Source organism: Nomia melanderi, chromosome 2 (assembly GCF_051020985.1).
Source record: "Nomia melanderi isolate GNS246 chromosome 2, iyNomMela1, whole genome shotgun sequence".
NCBI lineage: Eukaryota > Metazoa > Arthropoda > Insecta > Hymenoptera > Halictidae > Nomia > Nomia melanderi.
This window is the reverse complement of record NC_135000.1, coordinates 20,373,398-20,392,808: the sequence shown is the minus strand read 5'-3', so window position 1 is coordinate 20,392,808 and position 19,411 is coordinate 20,373,398. Positions and strand designations below refer to the sequence as shown.

Here is a 19,411-nt window from a genome sequence, read left to right as displayed (position 1 = left end):
ACACGAAAGAGTAATGAAACGTTATCTCAATTCCTAGAAAAATTTAGAACAACGGAAAGTAAAAACCAGCTCATCGTTTCTTTTTCCTGATTGAGCTACGACTTTTGAATAATAAATACATCTGTCCAGTAGAAATATTATTAAAACAATTGAGATAGATAAAAATATAATTAGGAAGAGAATAAACATCCTTAAAGATAAAAATAAATAGAATTTACTATTCATACTATGATATAATTTAATGCAATAATTTCGAAATAATTACCAAAACAAAAAGTCATTTGAAGATGAAGGTTAATATTAACAAATTATCCATAGGGGATATCCCTCTCGTAACAACACCTTTCCTTCTGGTTCCATTACTTTCTTTTTTTCCATCTTGTATTCATTATACCCAATTATAAAAAAATTATAAGAAATAAAGAATCATCGCTACTAAATTTCTACTGTTATTGTTTCAAACGTCTTTTATGTTTTACAAGAGTTTTAACTTGAAAATATTATTACGCGCTTGTGAGAACTGGACAGCTGGCAGTGTGTTACATTTGTCATTCTAGATTAACAGAATAATTGACTCACCTCGACAGCGAGTGCTTGGACTCCATCTTTGGTTGGCGCTCCGGGTACGTACATGTTTTCCTCGGATATCCACAAAACTTTGGTGAATCTCGGCTCCGCGCAAAACTCGACGGCGATGCTCAAAGGTTCACCCTCTTTCGCTGTCACAGTTTGGTTCTGTGGATTAACTATAGGCCGGCCTAAAACAAAAATTCACAAATAACCTGGTTAACCCTTGTCTGGCCAGTGTGCAGAGCTTTCTTTGTTGTTCAGGGGACCGTCGTTGTTGGTTCCGTCGCTGGTAATCCAGCTTTCTGGGTTCTCTGGAGCTTGCACAGAGCTTTACGTCTTGCGAACGCGTAAATATATCACTGTGTACCTACACGACACACTCTGTCGTAATTCCCATTAAATCGCGGTGTAATTGAATCGTCTAGCGCTGCTTGTAAATATTTGAACGATTTAGGACGCTCGAAATATAAAGTTTCGCAGTTGGAGTGTAACAGCGTTTCACGGAGTGAAATTAGAAATTGTTCGATGCAGTCATGAAATGTAGTAATATGATCTAAATAGTTTGGAAACTATGAATATTCCTTGGTTTGCATTCATTTTGCAATGAACGTACTGTAATAAATGTATCATATGTCTCTTTGCTGAGAAATGTTGATGACAAGTTTATTTACTTGACAAACTTACTTTGTAATTGTACTGCTACATAATTCTTTGCATGTGTGGAATTAACTTTATTAAAGTTCTTGTTAGTACTTCTTTGCTTGTGCGTTTTGCAGTTTGTTCACATGTCCCCTTTTCTTATAACATGCGTAGCTCCGTTTTCACCATTTAATTTATTTCATAAAAATTCAACGGTGGAAGCTGAGATCGTAGAGTAAGAGAGTGTTATCAGTTCAGCGAGGAGAGGAAAAAAAGAGTAAAATCTCTGTCGTTCGAATAATTATCAGCGGTACTGTAGTTTTCAAGTGATTATTGAGTTTGCGCCGGGAACGAAACTTAGTTAAGCTGAATAAATGAAAGTGAAATTAACTGAAACGTTAATTTGATATTTAACACCTCGCTCCTCGCGACGTAATTACTGTATGAGCAACAGTGTTATTCTACGATAAATGGATGGCCCTTTACGCCAGCGGCACGTGATTTTCAGAATGTGCTACATAAAGTAGGGAAGATGAAAATAAAGTAGTTGCGTTGAATGAAAAAAAAGTGGTTGCAATAAAACCGGGGAAAGAGTGTGCGGGTTATTTAAAAAGTTCCTTTAACAAATTAAAGATAAGCTGTTAAGCTTTCCCACTTTCTCCGCTTTTCCTAATTTCCATGCTATTAAAAATGTACCGCTGAAGCGACTCTACTTATCCTCCAATTTCTGAAGTTACAACGAGTAGAAGAGAATATATTTTACATCAAGCAGTACGAACTTTTATATATAAATATATAACCGTCTTTAAGCTAAAAATACTATAGGTTACAATTTATTCATAATCATGTCCACTTAATCCAATAAAAACATTTCACAATTATTGATTACACAAAACACCAAATGAAAATCCATTCCCATAATCACCTACAATTTCTCAAGAAATACCCCACTATTAGCTATTCCAGTGAACCCTACAACAAATACTTTCACATCAACATTAAAGTACCTCAATACATCTCCAGATAATCCGGTACACGTTAACACGTCCATTCGTTAACCACTATTCGACCAATACCCGCGGGACATCGCACAACTGCGGAAATTTATTTATTCCCCGATCCGATACATTTTTCTCCTTCGTTTTACCTCCCGAAAGAACCAACAACGAAACAAAAGTAAAAGCCAAAAGAAGTATTTATGGTTTACTTTTTCCGCGATCGTATGAAAACACATCGACGCGCCGGCTTTTTCGCGTGTCGTGCCGCGGTAAACGCGACGCTTTTGATTTACTCGTTCCAAGGGACGAGGGACGGCACGGGGGCGGAAGGGGCGGGGATGAATTCCGCAATCCCTCGGCAAACACGGCCGACACTCGATGATCGAAACAAGTCTCGACCGGTTGACAATGCGGCCGACTGGTTGCAGCCTACGGGCGACGTCCCGTCGACCCGCATACCTGTGTAAATTGCAGTCACGGGGCTCCTCGATTTCAAAGCCTCAAGGCGATCGTGATTTCCGGAACAGCTTCCAACCTGTCTCGTCAAAATATCCTCTCGACGCGGCGATGGCGACAGCACCGTCGTAACGTTCCGCGGGATAGAAAATAGACGCGCTGCGAGTCTACCGATCGATGGGGCATAGTTCTGAAACGATAACGGCCTAGACCGGTCGACTCCGTGTTTCAACGTTATCGCTGCGCTGACACATTCCCAGAAACGATTCCCTTGTTCCTATCATTTGATTCGCTAATACTGGTTTCGTGGATCGATGCTCGCTTTCGATTTTGCACTGATTAACGTTGGGACCACCGAGCAGTCGAATCCTTCGATTCTTCTGTAGGGATTAGGACAGTGTGTTTATTGAGATTCTTATTGGGGTGTATTTTAATTTTTATATCACCGGATTAAGGTGTTCGGTAATTTCTCTCGGAAGTGGAGGAGGAATATGTTTAATAGCGATGAGTATTTGAGAGGATTGTGGAAGTTTGAGAAATTGTTTGAGTATGTTTGCTTTGATTTGTTGAGTTGTTTTTGTTGTGTTTGGCGTGGAGAATAGTTGGGTGTTTTTAAAATGAATTTGCAGTCGTTCTGTGACATAATGGTATATTCTTTAGTGTTAGAAATGTTTGAGGTTAATTCGATGACTTCGTTTCATCTTGGATGCAAATGTCGAAAGCGGAAATCGCAGGAAAATATTTAGAATGACTTATTAATCAATGGAGTTGATTACACGAGAAGAGTTTAAAGAGTTAACTTTTGAAATCATTCTCGGCATGAATGTTTTCACGGCAATTGTAGATTAAGAACGTTGAATCTGGTTGCCTTGAGAAGTGTGATAGTTATAGTGTCAATTGTGCTGTTCTTTGTGACAGGGGAATTACTTTCCGAAGAGCATGCATAATTAAGGGGAAATTTATTTTATCATTTGGAAATATTTGTGTATGGGAAAATTGCATTACATATTTATGAGAAATTATACTGTAATTTTTGAGTGAAGATGAGCCTTGAGATATTGTATGTTAATTGCTGAATATCTTCCGCGTACAAGATGTAAATCGCGCTGATCGTTTTATCGGAGCTTCATCACTTTACGGGCTAGGCGAGAGTAATATTCAGTTAGGAGCCTTTTGATAGATTGAATAATGGTTCGGTTGAGTTATGAGAGTTAATGGATTGTGGCGCTTCCTTCAGGATAATCGGTAATAAAATTTCATTCTGACGTCGAATTCATCTGCGATGGAATCTTAAATTACCCACGATTGATCTTCGGCTACGGGAAATGCCGAGAAAAAGAATATGCTTCGCTAATACCCTGTGAAGTGCAGATAATTTTTACAGTTGACACTTTTTTAATAAAATATTTGCTTACATTTCCAATACAATTGTTAGTTATTGATAATCTTGTAAATTGGATATTCAAGCATAAGACTATTCGGTGGGTAATTAAAGGTTTAAGATTAATAATTTTTTAATTAATCATATGACATCAGTCATTGGATAAATATATGTAGCATCGTAGGTTTAAGACGGTGGGACAGCGAGTGTTCTAAGGGTCATAAAAGAGAAAGGGACTCATGGAGACCAGGTCCAAGGGTTGGTGGGTTTTTTCCGAAGGATGCGTAAGCGAGGATGATGAGTGCGTGGTGGTGAGAGTGGGGTGTGTTTGAGAATTTGTTGGAAGTGTGTGTAAGAAGAATGCTTGTGGGGGAGAGAATGGTTTTTAAGTGCGAATGGTGAGAGATTTTGAGAGAGTTGCGTTGACCTGAGAAGAGAAAAGACCTGTACACTGCGAGCTATATCGTTTCTATTTATTTGTATTTTATTCAATTATCTATTCCTGTGTTTTTTCAAAATAAAACATATTTAAAATACCATTAATACCATATATATAACATAGGTTAACATTGTACAGATAAATGGTCCAGTTTAACCATAGAGTGTATGGTGGTATATGCCAATCACTCGACAGACAAGTAATATAGGACAGCAATTGTAGTTCAATTAGTAACATTGATCAGTTATGGGTCAAACAATAGTAGTATTAAACCTCAAGTAGTAAGAGATTATTCGATATATGGGTACGTAGTACAAGTCAATCATTGTACAGGAAAGTAGTATACATTGGCAATTAGGGGAACAAGTGATACAGGTCAATAATTAGATTTAGTGTAGTAGCATAGATTAAACATCACCACAGAACATAAACATCATTATTGAAGAATTTCAGTATAGCTCAACAATTTCTCCTACAAATAGTATAAGGTTAATTCTGCAAAAAAATCAAGTGGCACGTCATCAGTTGCCGATAACTGCTCAGAAATCAACAACCCACAGAAGACGTAGAAAGCATGAAACCGTTCCACAGAAGATTGATCAAATTCCAGCCTTCTAGCCTCTTGAATTCAAAAACTTCACAAATATTCTACAAATATTACTTAAATACACTAATTCCTTAAAACTCTACCCAATAAGTCGAACCTCTATAACATTATCCCCAGACTAAACAAAGCTTTACTAAAAAAAAAATTGTAATAACTCCAAATACCTTATGGAATTGTATCTTAACTCTTTGCGCTCGTGTATCAAGAGTGACTCGACATCAATTTTCTTCACAGGTGTGCTTCTTTCTTAAGATATTTTTAAAATAGATTATATTATTATGCTATTCTCAATATTATTAATAAGAAGAATCGTTTACACTTCTCTCTGCAAACCGTCTACTTTTTAAATGTATTTCAAATCAAATTTCGCAATAATACACAGTTACCGAGGAAAGAATGCAAAAGAAATTCTAAGTGTAAAGGGTTAACACGTTCACGGCAGCAAAAGGCTCGATCAAACCCGCACCGTCCCAACGCGCACGAGGGAACATGCCACTTTTCCGTCGCACAACCTTCTCCAGTCCGCGAAGTCTCGCGATTATCAAGATTCTTATCGGTGCCACGATTGGACGAGTCATCGCCGTGACGAACTGCTCGATGTCGCATCGGTATCGTTGCTCCTGCACTTTAGCTAATTGAAGCGTGGATGCCGGCCGGTTAGCCGCGACGATTCCCATCTCTTTTTCGCTAGCTTGCCCCGCTCGCCCTTCTTCCGCCCCCCCCCCGACCGACGCTCGAGGCCGCTCCTTTTAGCCGTTCTCATCTGCATGGATTTCCTGCTTCGTAAAGCAAGCTTTCTGACCCTGGTTGGCCCATCTGCAACGGTGAATAGAAGCGGAACAGTACACTCGGCCGTGGCTGCTCATGAATATTCCTACGACTGAAATTACTGGAATACCTTCGCCGTGCCTCTTGTTTCTGCGGCAAGGGGTGAAAGCACAGACTGTCTCCCCGTCCCCTCCCCCGCCGCCCCTTTCCTCGCCCGTCAAACCCGTGTCCCACCTGTGCCGTTCTCCGACCCGCCGTGCGTTTCGATACAGGGGGAAAAAAGCCTCGATGCTACACGACCGACCACGTGATGCGGAATTTTTTCCTCTGCCTCCCTCCGTCACTCGCGCTCCTATGTTTTTTTTTTCGCGGAGTTCATTGGACTCCGCGAACGTTCATTCAACGTTGGAAATGCTCCTCGTTTTGGGGAGATTTATTAAGGACGCTGTCGAAGGGTTCGTTTTTTAGGGAATTCCTGGGGATTGGAAAGATTGTAATGGTTTTACGTTGAACCTCGGTGCTCTGGATTTCGTTTGTAGTTTATTGTTTTTCATTTTCTTATTTTATTTCGAAGGGAATATTTGAAATTTCGCTCGGGGGACAATTTGTTGATAGGACGAAATGTGATTTTGTTTACTGATTGCATCGGAAGTAGAAAAAATGTGATTCTGGAAATGTTGAACGTGACTGGGTATAGTGGTGTTCGCGGATAGAATTTTGTATACGAAATGTTGTTGACAATGCGGGGAAATGTACGCTTGCATCGATTTACCTGCATTTTTATGAAATTCAGAAGTATTCAGGAAGAAGCATAACGGCAAATTATAAAAGATTAAATAACGGTTTTACGAAATGAAGAAAATGGACAGAACACAGCGGAGTTTAAATTGTACGGGGATTGAAAAATAAATTATGAATTTCTTGCGTTGCGGAACGGGCATTGGAGTTGATGCTGGTATTATATTACTGGGAAGTTTCAACAGATCGCGTCTATTGGCGTTCCGTAGCAAGCGAGCGATGTTAAGAATGCACTCTTTTCGAGTGCTTAATGTGTTATCTGAGAGCTGCATTTTGATCAAGACACAGGAAGTCCAATTACATTCGCTCCTTTGATGTTGACGAGGCGAGGGAAGTGTGGGCGTTTGAAAATTTGGAGTGCGCTTGATACTTCGCTGGTGCTTGCACTGTCATCGCTGTTTATACTTAATAAAAATTTCAAGAAACACAGAAACTGTATTACATATTCTTTTCTGCCCATTTCTCTTCATACAATTACTATAGAATCAGTGTTAATGAAAGTCATAATTTATTTAATAAACCAGAACCTGCAAAACTGAGATTTTTGTAATTCTTCTTTTACGTTTCTCCAAATTTAGACAAAAAACATTGTCAATATATTGAATGAAGATATTACACAATGTACTACAACTACCAGAACAAAAAAGTTAATATTCCGTATTTTTAGCGGACACGTGAATAAATATATCATTCATTATTCTGAAACAAAGATCCTCGACATTACGCTAAAAGAAATTAAGTACTAACGAAAGGATGAAGAAAATTTCGCGAAATACTTTTCCCGACTATTCAGAATTTGAAATTCAACCAACGCGTTCAAGCCAGACATCAATCGTATTTTTAAATACAATTTTTATGCAAAGCCAATTCTTCTCCGCCGGCTATGCAAAACAGCTCCCCCTCGAAGCCTGTTGACAAAGTCGCGCGGACCAGGATTAATCTCGAAATCTCGGGTAAATTATTTGTCCTCCCTTTGAGACGTCCCACGGTCGGGTCGCCGGGACATAGATGAGGGTATAAAAGGAACCCGAAGTAACCATCGCTCGTTCCCTTGAATTTTTTAGTCCGACACACTGCATGCGACGCACACGTCGGTTTGCATTATGCAGATCACCGTTAAGCATGTGAAGAAATTCCAGATCTTCCCCGTCTGCATTACAATTTAAAATTCTGGCCGGCCATGAATAAATGAACCGGAACATGTAAACCGCGATCAGGCGTGAAAACTGTTGATCCAGAGACTCACCGACTCGCTCGGTCCCCGGTGAATCAGTATTTTAATTTTTCCGCGGGATTTGCTGAATCGCATTTTCTTCCGTACGTGTTTGATTTTATACGAAGTATTTCGTTGATTTTACTTGGACAAGAAAAACGTGCATGTGGGAAGAAATTTCTTCGCAGTCCGAATAAAGGTTTCACCGGAACGTTTCGATTCGATATGAACGATAATCTCGGTGCTCGTTTATTATTTAGTATTTCCACCGATGAGTGAAAATACAACTGCGTCGATTTCCGAGAGGCAAGCTGGTAAGTTTGTTAAAATAAGTAAATAGCTTGCCCGAATAATAACAAATTTCCAAGTTACAACAATCTTTCAATCACAAAACCGGAATTCCATTAAAAACCAACAATCCCAAATCCTTCAACTCTCCAAACACCCAAGAATATCCTCTCAACAAACTCCCAACTCCTCAAAAAACAAAAACGTCGCAAAAAGAAAATTCCATTAACAAGAAAACCCCGCGAGCCATAAAATCCTGATACCAACGAAATCTCATAAAATCGCGGAGTTCATTGAACAATTCAAGAAACAATTTCCTCCGCAAAAATCCACTTCGGAGAAGGTTTAAACCGACGCCGTCCCATAACGTACCCACCACTTTCTGTTCGTCCGATGGATTCTAATCCACATGCAAAACTACATGAAATACGAGAGAAAAAAAGGAGAAGCACCGGGGAGTGCGATTAGGCGACATCGTTTTTGTCCGTGAAAATTGCAATTTTCCCTCGCGGTTGCGTGGCTCGCTAATTATCTGCTTATTAACGCGCGTTGCGGGGACGTGAGTGTTCAACCGGCGGGCAGGAAAAATTCCTCGGTGGCGGCCGAGGGGCGGGAGTACATTGTCAGAATTTGCCCGAAGAAAAACGGATACGTCCGGTCGAATTTCTGCGTCCGGGACGACGTCGGCGCGCGGAACGAGGGCCGCGTTCCTGAAAAGTGCCTCTTAGCAAGTTAAATGAGCCGTGGGCAATGGCTGCGACGGCTACAGTGATTCATTCCCGGTGCCGGCGCGGAAAAAGTTTCGACAAGAACGACCGTCACGGTTACGGATCTCCGACCGTAATCCGTGCCCGACGACCGCTGGGGACGACTCGACCCGCGCCTCTCTCTCTCGAAGTTCGAGAGGTCGATCCGCGGCGTCTTCCCGCGGAAACATCGACGAGACGATTTTTACGGGTCGCCGATCGCGGTCGGTACGATGCACACACGCACGGTGATCTCTTGCGCTGGAAAGACGTGCACGTCGAGATGTTTTCGTTCCAAAATTGCCAGTGACATCTTCTGCACCGTGATAGTCTTATGGGATTACATGTACTGGACTGTTTTGAAATATATCACTGGATACGAAATTATCAATGAATGAAATTAGTGTAGATATTTTAGTGAAGTGGGTGAAGAAATTCTACGCGCCCAGACTTTGACAAATTTTTTAACTATTTAATAGCGTAAGACATTAAGCTTGTTTCTGAGAGGCTGGATACTAAATGTGTTTTGATATATGGATGATTGTAATAGTGAATAATGAATGTATTTATTTATGTGGCAGATTGAGGGGACTATTAGGGGAAATTGTAAAATTGTTCCCTTTTTATTGGACACAATGATGTGATTTTATGAGTTCGTGTATTGTAGAATGTTTTGAAGTTTGAACGATAGTTTGGACTCTTTCCTTTTGGACTTGAATGGATCATTGCGACGCATCGGAATTCGGGGGCAAAAGGAGTTCCTGTAATATATAATTATAGATTTGAAAGAAAACGTTGATAGTAAATATTCGATAAATTTGTATCGCAGAAAACGTTTAACTTTTACGAGTTCGTTAGGCATAACTGATTCTTTGTGACTGAAAATTCCCTGATTGGTATAAAAAATGCGTGAATAGAACACGAAGTAATCTGTGAAATTCTCAATAATAGTAACGCGAACAAAGCGAACGTGAATATTTAAACGTCATTTACATGGAGGCCACAGTTCTTTTATTTCTTTAGATAGGACGCAAATTGGTCTGGTTCCAATGCAGAGCTATAAATGGCTACTGGGGTAGGTATTCATTCGACGTTGAAAAAGCAGGCATTAATGTGCTTTAATAGATGCAAATAAATTCAAAGCTTTCAGAAAGTACCTAGGTTTTAACAGGTATTTACTTTATCAAACGCATGTCCCGATAAAAATACTCTGTTTTCGAAAATGGGTATCCAATTGTCGGAAACAATTTGAATGTCGCGAACACGAGGCAACTAAAAATATTCGACAAAATTTGTTAGGAATGTCTCATGCTTCAGGGAATATAATCGTAAATTTTCTTTATTGACATATCCCTGTAGACATTGTAGTACCTAAAAATATTACATTAATAAATATTCACTATGCTTCTGCAGCGAATAGAATATTCGAGATATAAACATTTTGTGAAACATTTTCCTGCCACATAGACGGTACTTAAATTGTTATTTCGATTTCATGTTGTACACGTAACATCCGTCGTATTCCCAAGGTATAGATCAATATTGACCCATATTTCTAAACTCAGTGCTAATGTTATCGAGAGAAATAAAAATGTTCAACTTTCCGTAAAATAAATATCGAAATTAAAAAAATTCTTTGCGTTATCCATTAATATCGCAAATATGAGTTTAATATCAATATTTTCCGCAGGCAACGCGTTTAATATTTTGCGAAACTAATATTCATCGAATTGTCGTAGTTTCAGAGCAGAAATTCGATAAAAGCGTTCGCCGGCCGGAGTGCAAAAGATATTTTTATCGATGTGCACACGACACCGGCTTTTCGAGGTTAATTTAACGGCCCGTTTTTCGTTGTCCCCCGTCGCGGTGTTACGCGGCGCAGTATCGATCGAAGAATCGCCCGTTTAATTACGCGGTATTAATTGCACAACCGATTCCGCCGAATCACGATTAAGTCCCTTGTTCCCTTTTCATACGATTACCAGTAATTTTGCAAATTGCATTGCATTTTTACCGTCGCGCCCACCGCCAGCGCTGGCGTTAAATATTCGTTTGATTAATCGCGACCGCTGCTGTAACGCAATTTTTAAATTACCTCTGTACCACCTACCGAAAGCATTACCGCTAATTAAACTGTTTTTGCGCTCAGTTCGCGCATAGCACGCTTATCTCATTTCCGTTGGTGCCGGGACAAAAGGGAAGAAAGAAGTGGAACAAGTTTACCAAAACATCTAAATTGATCTATTGTGCACTTACACTGCTTGTCTGCACAACGACTGATTCATACTACCTTTGGGTATAACGATTGATCTACACTTGGCTCATTAAAGGCTAACATACTATTTATAATTGGATTGGCTAATTAAATGATTAACATTATTATATATCAGCCACTTAGCTGGAGATCTATATGTAGGTATCTTAGATTTAATTAACAAAAGAACATTATAGGAACTTTTCAAAACACTTGATTTATTTTTTTTGTCTAGTCAGTGGCTAGGTTGTACTGCTTATTAGTGCACTCTTGTAAAAACTGTGTTATCTACGATTGACGTACACTCTACAAATATTACGACTGAAAATATTTCTTACAGCTTTAGTAAGATTAGAATTACAATCCTTACAATATATTTCAATTGCATTCTCTACTGCAGATTTAAGCTGAAACGCACGTTTACGTTTATTTCGCTACAGCAAATGACATTTTAACGTGATTAAGTTATTCCAAGAAGGAAAGGAAAAGAAAAATAGGGCGGGTTTACCATATTCAGATTGATCGATGATTTCAAGTACGAAACGCGTCGTATTTACTTGTCCCAGTTGACCAATCGAAAAAGAAGTTTCGGTATCCGACGTGGACATCGGCGCGTTCCACTTTCGGAAACGCTGGAGCCCGATTCAAAAGCAATCTGTGCGTGAAATTGCCGGCGAGAGAGCAACCGACGCGGATTGATGCTAGAACGAACCGACAGACGATGAAACGAATTACTTCTACGCCGGGCCGAGCACGCGTAACAGCTTGCTAATTAATCGATTAATTTCGAATCTCTGAGAACCGAGTAGTACCGAGCGTCTGGTTCGTGTCCGGTCATCTGGTATCATGATAAATGGTGTCTTCATCTTTGATGAGGACCTCCGAAATTTCCTTCGAATCAATGGAACACTTGACCTGATTCTGAGATGTACAGGGCATTCCGTGATACGTGGCAGATATTGGTACCGTACACTCCGAAATTCGATAACTTAGAGATGTAGAATGAAGTGCTTTATACAGTGTACCGAATTAAATAAATCATAACTTTGAAATGGATAAAGGACGGCTGAAGTACAACGGGATTTAAAAAGGCTAAAGAGTTTTAGAATTTTAAAATTTTCCAAAATTCTGCAGTACGGAAAGTCAAGTGGTTCCGACTTTCTCGGCTTATAAAGTTAAGAAGCGTAAAGAGTCGAAAAAAAACTGATGCTCTAGAAAATCAAGAAGTTCGATGAATTAAAAATGAGGAGGTCAAGAAGCCAAAAAGTACAATAAGTTAACGAATGAAGAGAGCAATGAACCAAGAGCTTAGAAAATGAAAAGACCAAGACACAAAGAAGTTCAAAGAGTTCAACAGACGAACGGTTCAAAAAGCCAAGAAGTCTACGGAGTTGAACAAAGAATCCATAAAGTCTGAACAGTTCAATAAGTTACGAATACAGAAGTCGAAAAGAAAAATCGAAAAGAAAGACAAAACCAAGCAAAGGGAAGTCCAAGCAGCGCAAGGACTACAGAGCCGAAAGTTATTGAAGTATCAAGAAGTCGCAGAACTTAGATAATCTGTTAGGGAATACGTAATGTTGCTAGCGGGACCGTATCGACATCGGGTTCCATTGCATCGAAAGAAAAGTATAAAACGGAGGCCGGGTGTTCCGTATTGCATCGGAATCTGCAAGTAAAGCCGCAAGGGCGAAGCAAGTTTGGGATTGTTCCGCAGGGAAGAACGATATATCCGGGAAAGTTCTGACATTATCCGCGCGAGGATTCACTTGGTTACATGTACTTCAACGCGATAAGAATCAACGCCCATTCAAACGGCACGATAATGTTCGCGGGACGACGCGCCATTGTTTCAAGGCGCGAGAGTCTAGACCGCGGTTATCTGTGCATTGTTCTCGATATTCATTAAAATACAGGGAGCACACACCTTGCGCACCGAAATTCAACCGGCGCGCGGCGCGCGAAACGATTCTGTGTCTGTCAGGTTATATGCTCGCGTGGACCACTCAGCCGACCCCTTTTTTCGCCCTTTGCTAGGGGCAATCTAATTATACACCTTTTCGCGGAATAAATGTTCGCGTCAAAACGAAATATTACAATTCACGGGGAGCGCGGCCTCTTTGAAACGGGCTTCATCGCGGGAAATGAACTTTCGCGGGAAGTGGAGCAACTAGATCAAATCTCGACACACTTTCCCGGGAATCCGATAATTTTGACTCTATTTCAGGGGACATTGAATCGCGTTACTCTGTCGTATTTTCAACAAAAATGTTATTAGACCTTAACCGTTGTATCCCTTTGATAAATTTAAGTAAGATTAACGGTAAATATAAATTTCGTTTGAATCGAATGATCTTCGTTGACGCTGAATAAATGAATAATTGCGTACGCGGCTCTTTGGTGTTCATAGAAAAATTAATAATTCTATTGCGGCGGCGGTGTGGTATCGTAATTTCCGTCTACTGAATTTCATGATGCACCAGGAGTGTCCGGTTTGCGGTGAAGCGAGCGACCGCTGATGCTTTGGCCGCCCTCTCGGGTAAACACAAGGGCACAGAAACGAGCAAGAAGACAAATTGGGGACTAGGTGGCCCCTCGAGCTTTCAATTTGTCCTAAGTTAACACGGACGCTAGCGGTCGCCTGTATCGTTGACCCGGTCCTCCGAATTTTCGTTTTCTTTCTACCACCGAACTAGAACAATATGAACGAGCCGGGGGCATAACGGACTTTCGTCCGCGGAATACAATTTACTGCGGAGAGGAGACTTAATCTGTGGCTTTGCTGGAGATACGAGTTCGTTTGTGTTTACTGTTCCTTCATTTATAATCTCATTTATTTTATTCCTCGTGTCAGTTGGTGAATCCCACTACGATTAATAGTCGATTATTGTTTTCTACTTTAATAATGATTGATTAATACCACTTACTTTTTTAGTAACTAATGTATACTACTCATTCAATCAATGATTGACATATACTACTTTTTTGCCAGCAGGTGACTTGTATTACATTCCCTTTTAACAAGTGATTTAAATTCTTTAGTTCAGTGAATAATTTATAGTAACTGACAACTAATTTGTGGTACTTGTCTGATCAACAACTAGACTGTACTACCAGTGTAATTAATAATTAAATACTACATGTTGCACTTGCAAATAAAATACATTATTAATATAAATGTGATGGATATAATGCTTATGTTTCTAATAATTATACTACATGTTAGTCGAATGTTTGTCTCATTCTTTCAGGTTTCTCAATGGTCGACCTATACTACATGTACCAATTATAGGTCCTGTAAATCTTGCGATTAATCGATTGTGCAAATATTCCACCCGAAAACATACGTTCCACACCAAACAGAATTCTTCTGTAATACCTTCAAACAGGACCCACCTCCGGCCAGACCTGTTACACGAAAAACCTCTCCGACTCCGTATTCAAGCTCAGACAGATGTTTCAGTTTATAGCGGCGCCGCACAGTCATTTCACGAAGTTCACGGTGAACTTCAGAACCATAGAAGTTCAGCGAGCTGGATATCTTACAGTAATTAAATTTGCAGCCCGCGTCGCGGCAGTTGAATTCTTTTCCTAAAAATGGCAGTCCTTTGTCGTTATTAATTACTCGTGCTCGCCGAGTTCAAGAGAAAATTTCTTTCCCCTGTATTTTATTCCCGGCCATCATTTCCTTCTTCTTTCGTCCGGCTTTTGATTGCGACCTCCTCGCTCCGCCGTCATCGTAGTTCCGTCTCGAACAATTTTTTCCCCGCTTCACTCGTCCCGCGACAAGAGAGAATCATAGTTAACGAAGTTTCCGCGTTGTTCCCCGGTGTTTTTCTTTTTATCCCTTCTCTTCATTTTTTTTTTTTACGCGAACCTCGTCACGAATCATGTTTCCAGCGGGAGAGCGAGAAGTGCGTGGGCGGCATCCGCGAGCGGCGCGGAATGTTTTTTTCCTCTCCGTTGCACCGCTATCAATTCCACTTCCGGCCGCTTCTTGAGAGTTGTTACCTCGTACATTTACAAAAGGTCGCCGTTCCTCTCTTCCGTGTCGTTGGTTACTTTCCGACTTCCCTTTCGTTCGCCTCTTTTTTCTCATCGAGCGCTCGCGCGCTGGCGAGCGGTGATTAATCGAAGCCTCGCAATTTAGACGAGCTCCCTGCGATGGCGTTTCACCTGGTGCGACGAGGAAAGTATACTCGGCGATCTCGTTTTTCGTGGGCATTCGTCGATTTGCATCGAACAGGTCACTTTTTTGCTGCGCGAGGGTGTGTATTGTTTTGGTATAGATTTAGCTATTAATTTTCTTAATGGGGTAATGAGTAAATTGATTTTTGTTAAGCCTGTGAGATGTAAGAAGGTTTAGCGAGCGATCGTTGTGAAAAATCTTGATTTGTCTATCCTTGCTTTATTAAGAATATTGCTCTGATTGTATGAGTACTTTGATGGGATCTGGCAACGTGTTAAAATGCACATTCTTCAAAGTGGTTGTATGATCATTTTATAAATATCATCATAAATATAAACAGTACTCGAATGGTTAATTTTCGTGTGACTATATTGACGAGTAGTGTATTACTCCTAAAAATGTATATGGGAAGAGGCGTGCAATCAGTATTACCATTATATATTATTATTATTTTCTACATTAATATTATTATTTAATATTATGATCTCCGTAATTGTTTCTCCATATTAATTACTCAAATAGAAAGATCAAAAAATAAGATCTGACGATAATGGAATTTTCATTCTGTCATATGATGCAAACGTGTTAGACTTGCAATCCTCTCAGGTACCCTTGTTCCATGAACATATCTTTCGTCCCAGGAGTTCTGAATTTTACCTGGAATTGTTCGGTGCTCGAAACTCGGGAGCGACGTTCTAATAATTTCATTCACCGGTAAGAAGGTTGCATAGATGTCTATCTGCGCGGCGCGGGATTTATTGCGCGCGCGCCGGCGCAACGGTCGGGCCGGGCTAGATACTAGACGTAATTTCCATGCACGGCTGGTACCGCGTTATGAATGAGATTCTAATTTTAGCGCACATTTAATACATATATATATACCAGGCGTGTCTCGCATTCGGATCGCGTCGCCGGGGACGCGACGTCGTCTCTGATTTTATTTTCGATCGGGCTGGTTCTTACGTGTCCCACACAATCGGGGCCGCCTGTCCTCTAATTAACGCCGCCGTTAAACCGTGCTCCTCATGCATACGGAAGCGTGTGAAATGAAAGGTGGGAATCGAGGAGATATGAAAATATTTTTCTCATACTTGTCGCTGTGTTCGTTAAATTGGCTGTTCTAAATAAGATGATGGGATTGAACGTGTGAAATATAATTCTGTTTATCCAGTACGATCACATTTTATTCGTATGCAAATGCATCGGCAGAGGTAGATGTAATTTAGCGGAAAACATTTTAAATTTCTTGGGAAATTGGATGCTAAAGCAGCTCAGGTTAAACAATATTAATATTAAATAAAACGTTGACAAACAGAATATTTCTATTTCACTCACCTAACGAGTTAAACAAGACACTTTAATCTTCAATTTCAAATGTATAATCAACGCTCCCTCTGGTGTCAAAACAAAATGAAATCACAGTGTAATAAATATTATGCGAATTTCATCCAGTACGAAGCGAACGACAAAAATTCTGCCGTGCATATCGCTCAAAAACGGCGCGCGCGGTCCACACTCTCCGATTCATGACGAAACAGTCAACCGACAATGCCGGCCGATGATTAAAAAGGAAAGGAGGGAGGGAAAGGGAAAGGAAGGCGGAAAAATGGGGGAGCGGTTGGAAGGAATTCTGGCCGCTTTGTGGAGCGGCCGATTAATTCGGGAATCGCGTTGCTGTCTGCATACCTATCAGGACCAGCAGCGCCGGTCCCTTTGCTCATCCGGCTCTCACAATGCGAAGAAAGATGAAAGGATAGGCGTCGCAGAGAAGACACGGAATGCCCGCAGTGCCTCTGGAAGAAGCCTTAACCGCATTTCCTGTCCCATTTTCGGTAGTGGCCCACATCGTCGAAAGCTACAAAAGCCGATTCCACGGAAATAAACCGCCAGAAGGCTGACTAAGCCGGCAGAAAGAAAGGTGAGGGAGACACGGACTGGCGAAAAAGGGAGAGAACGAGGGACCGAAAGAGAGAGAGAGGGAGACAGTAGGAGGAGGGAACTTTTTAACTTTACCACCGCCACGAAAATCTGACCTCCTTTTTCTCTGCCGCCTCCCTTCTGTTCCAACGCGCGGGAACCCTACCAGAAATCAATCGATGAGGGAAGCCGAGCACTTCGCGATCCCACGGACGCATTAATCGCAACGGAGACCGAACAAAGAGGAAGGGTATCGGAGGGAGGGGTTTTTATTACGAACAAAGGATTAAGATTGCTGGATACACGAAGCGATTAATATCAAGGAATTTTCTTCGCGGATTGCAGAAAATTGAAAGATTACAGGTTCGTTTAAGCTTTTCATACGAGAAGAGCGGACTTTTGGTTTTATTTGGACTTTTGGTGTTGTCTTATTGGTTTATCGTGGATGGCTGCGCGAAGAGAATTTTCTGCACCGAAGAGGGTTTCTTTTTTAGAAGTAGAGGTTGGAAGGGTTTTCTTCTGTCATATTTAAATGGTGTGTAATTGGAGGGTGATATTTATGCAAATGGAGGATTTTAATGATTAATGAATGCAAATGAAAGTTAAGAAGAATTTTATTCGTTGCTGTGGGTGTTTTGTCGTGTTTCCGATAATTGAACTGCGGGATTTTGTGCATTTATGGAAAACAGGAATGTGGGAAGTAAAATTAAGTATAAAGTGTAATCGAATTCGATGTTTTTCGATGATAACATTCAAATTACCTTGTTTCATCGCTGATACAGTTTCTGTATGATTAATTGCTTGCTCATTTAAAACTGTATTTTTCAAGGCAAATATAAAATGAAATTTTTCATTTGAGAAACACATTTAAAAATTTCTACAGAATACCCGCGTTTATCTGACAACGGCTAAACGAATATGAGTGGTGCAACCGACAGAAAGTCATTTTGCATGAAAAAATAATTAAAAAAATGCACGGTAAACTATTTTAGTTAAAATCTTGTTTCCGAAAAAATCCCGCTTGAAAATTCCCTGAGCGTACCAAGCTTTGGTTAATTTCATACACAACCCGGTTGAACTTGATTCTTTACAAAAATGGTTTACAAATAACCAAATTTTATTTCGTACTTTTTTCATATTTTGAATTAAACTCCATTTACCTTGGACACGGGACAAAAAGGATAAGCAGTACGAAGAGAATAAATCTCGCATCGAATATACACAACAATTACACGGGAACATATTTTCTGGATTCTGCTTGGCCGCGGTGCTTCGTTCAAGAACATAAATAATCTACCGTGAATTCCGGAGGCTCGCGAGTGGGCGGGGCGATTTTTGAAATATACACGTCCGCGTGGATGCCTATTCTTACTGGTCTCCACTGGGTACCACCCTTTTCCCCTTCCCACGAACCAATTCGGGTTAGAATATAAGGTGACAAAAAAACTATCCATAACTTTTACAGTAGACATTACTCATCGAATGTAGTAAAACCGTTCTAATGAGTATAGGTTGAAACATTAATATTTCCAATGTTATAAACTATATTACATTGTATTATATTATGCTATAATATACTGTACTACATTATATTATATTTTATTACATTGTATTACATTATTTTTAAGTATATCATACTTATAAAAGCTACCAAATTACAAGAAACCTTTCGTTCCAGTTGCAATTAATTTTCTCACCTAGAGCTATCACATTCTACGTAAATACCTTATCATTTCTCCTCTTCTGGTTCTAATACACTAATTATAGTAGTCATATTGTGACAATCGCAAGAAAAACATAATCCATCGTTCCTATACAATTTTTAAAACAAGTAAATCGGCCTCTTCGATAGAATGAAATATTTGCTCGTAGCTTGAAAAATATGATTTTTTCGATCCATGTTTATTAGAGTCCCTTCCTAGTAGTATATTAATACTTTCTACCACACAGGTCATGAATACATTTTTTATTACCCCGTATATCGGTCCGAGAAAGCTGGCGAACTGCGTCATAGATCTCGCGGCTACCTAGAAACCTGTGTGCCGCATATGTATGTATCTCTCTCATTGGCCGGCCGAGCTGACCGAGCACATCGATGATATAAAAGTCCGATTGAACGATACCGGGCAACGAACCGTGGTCCGGTGC

At 40.2% G+C, this 19,411-nt stretch overlaps 1 protein-coding gene across 2 annotated transcripts in view; it reads right to left on the bottom strand.

Annotated features, from left to right (window-relative positions):
* tei (irregular chiasm C-roughest protein teiresias) overlaps positions 1-19,411 on the bottom strand; it is a 463,293-nt gene that overhangs the window by 9,909 nt on the left and 433,973 nt on the right. For both annotated transcript variants that reach the window (XM_076364369.1, XM_031981571.2), the window contains one exon: positions 580-758. In XM_076364369.1, the coding sequence (XP_076220484.1) occupies positions 580-758 (179 nt within the window). The remainder of the gene's footprint in view (positions 1-579; positions 759-19,411) is intronic.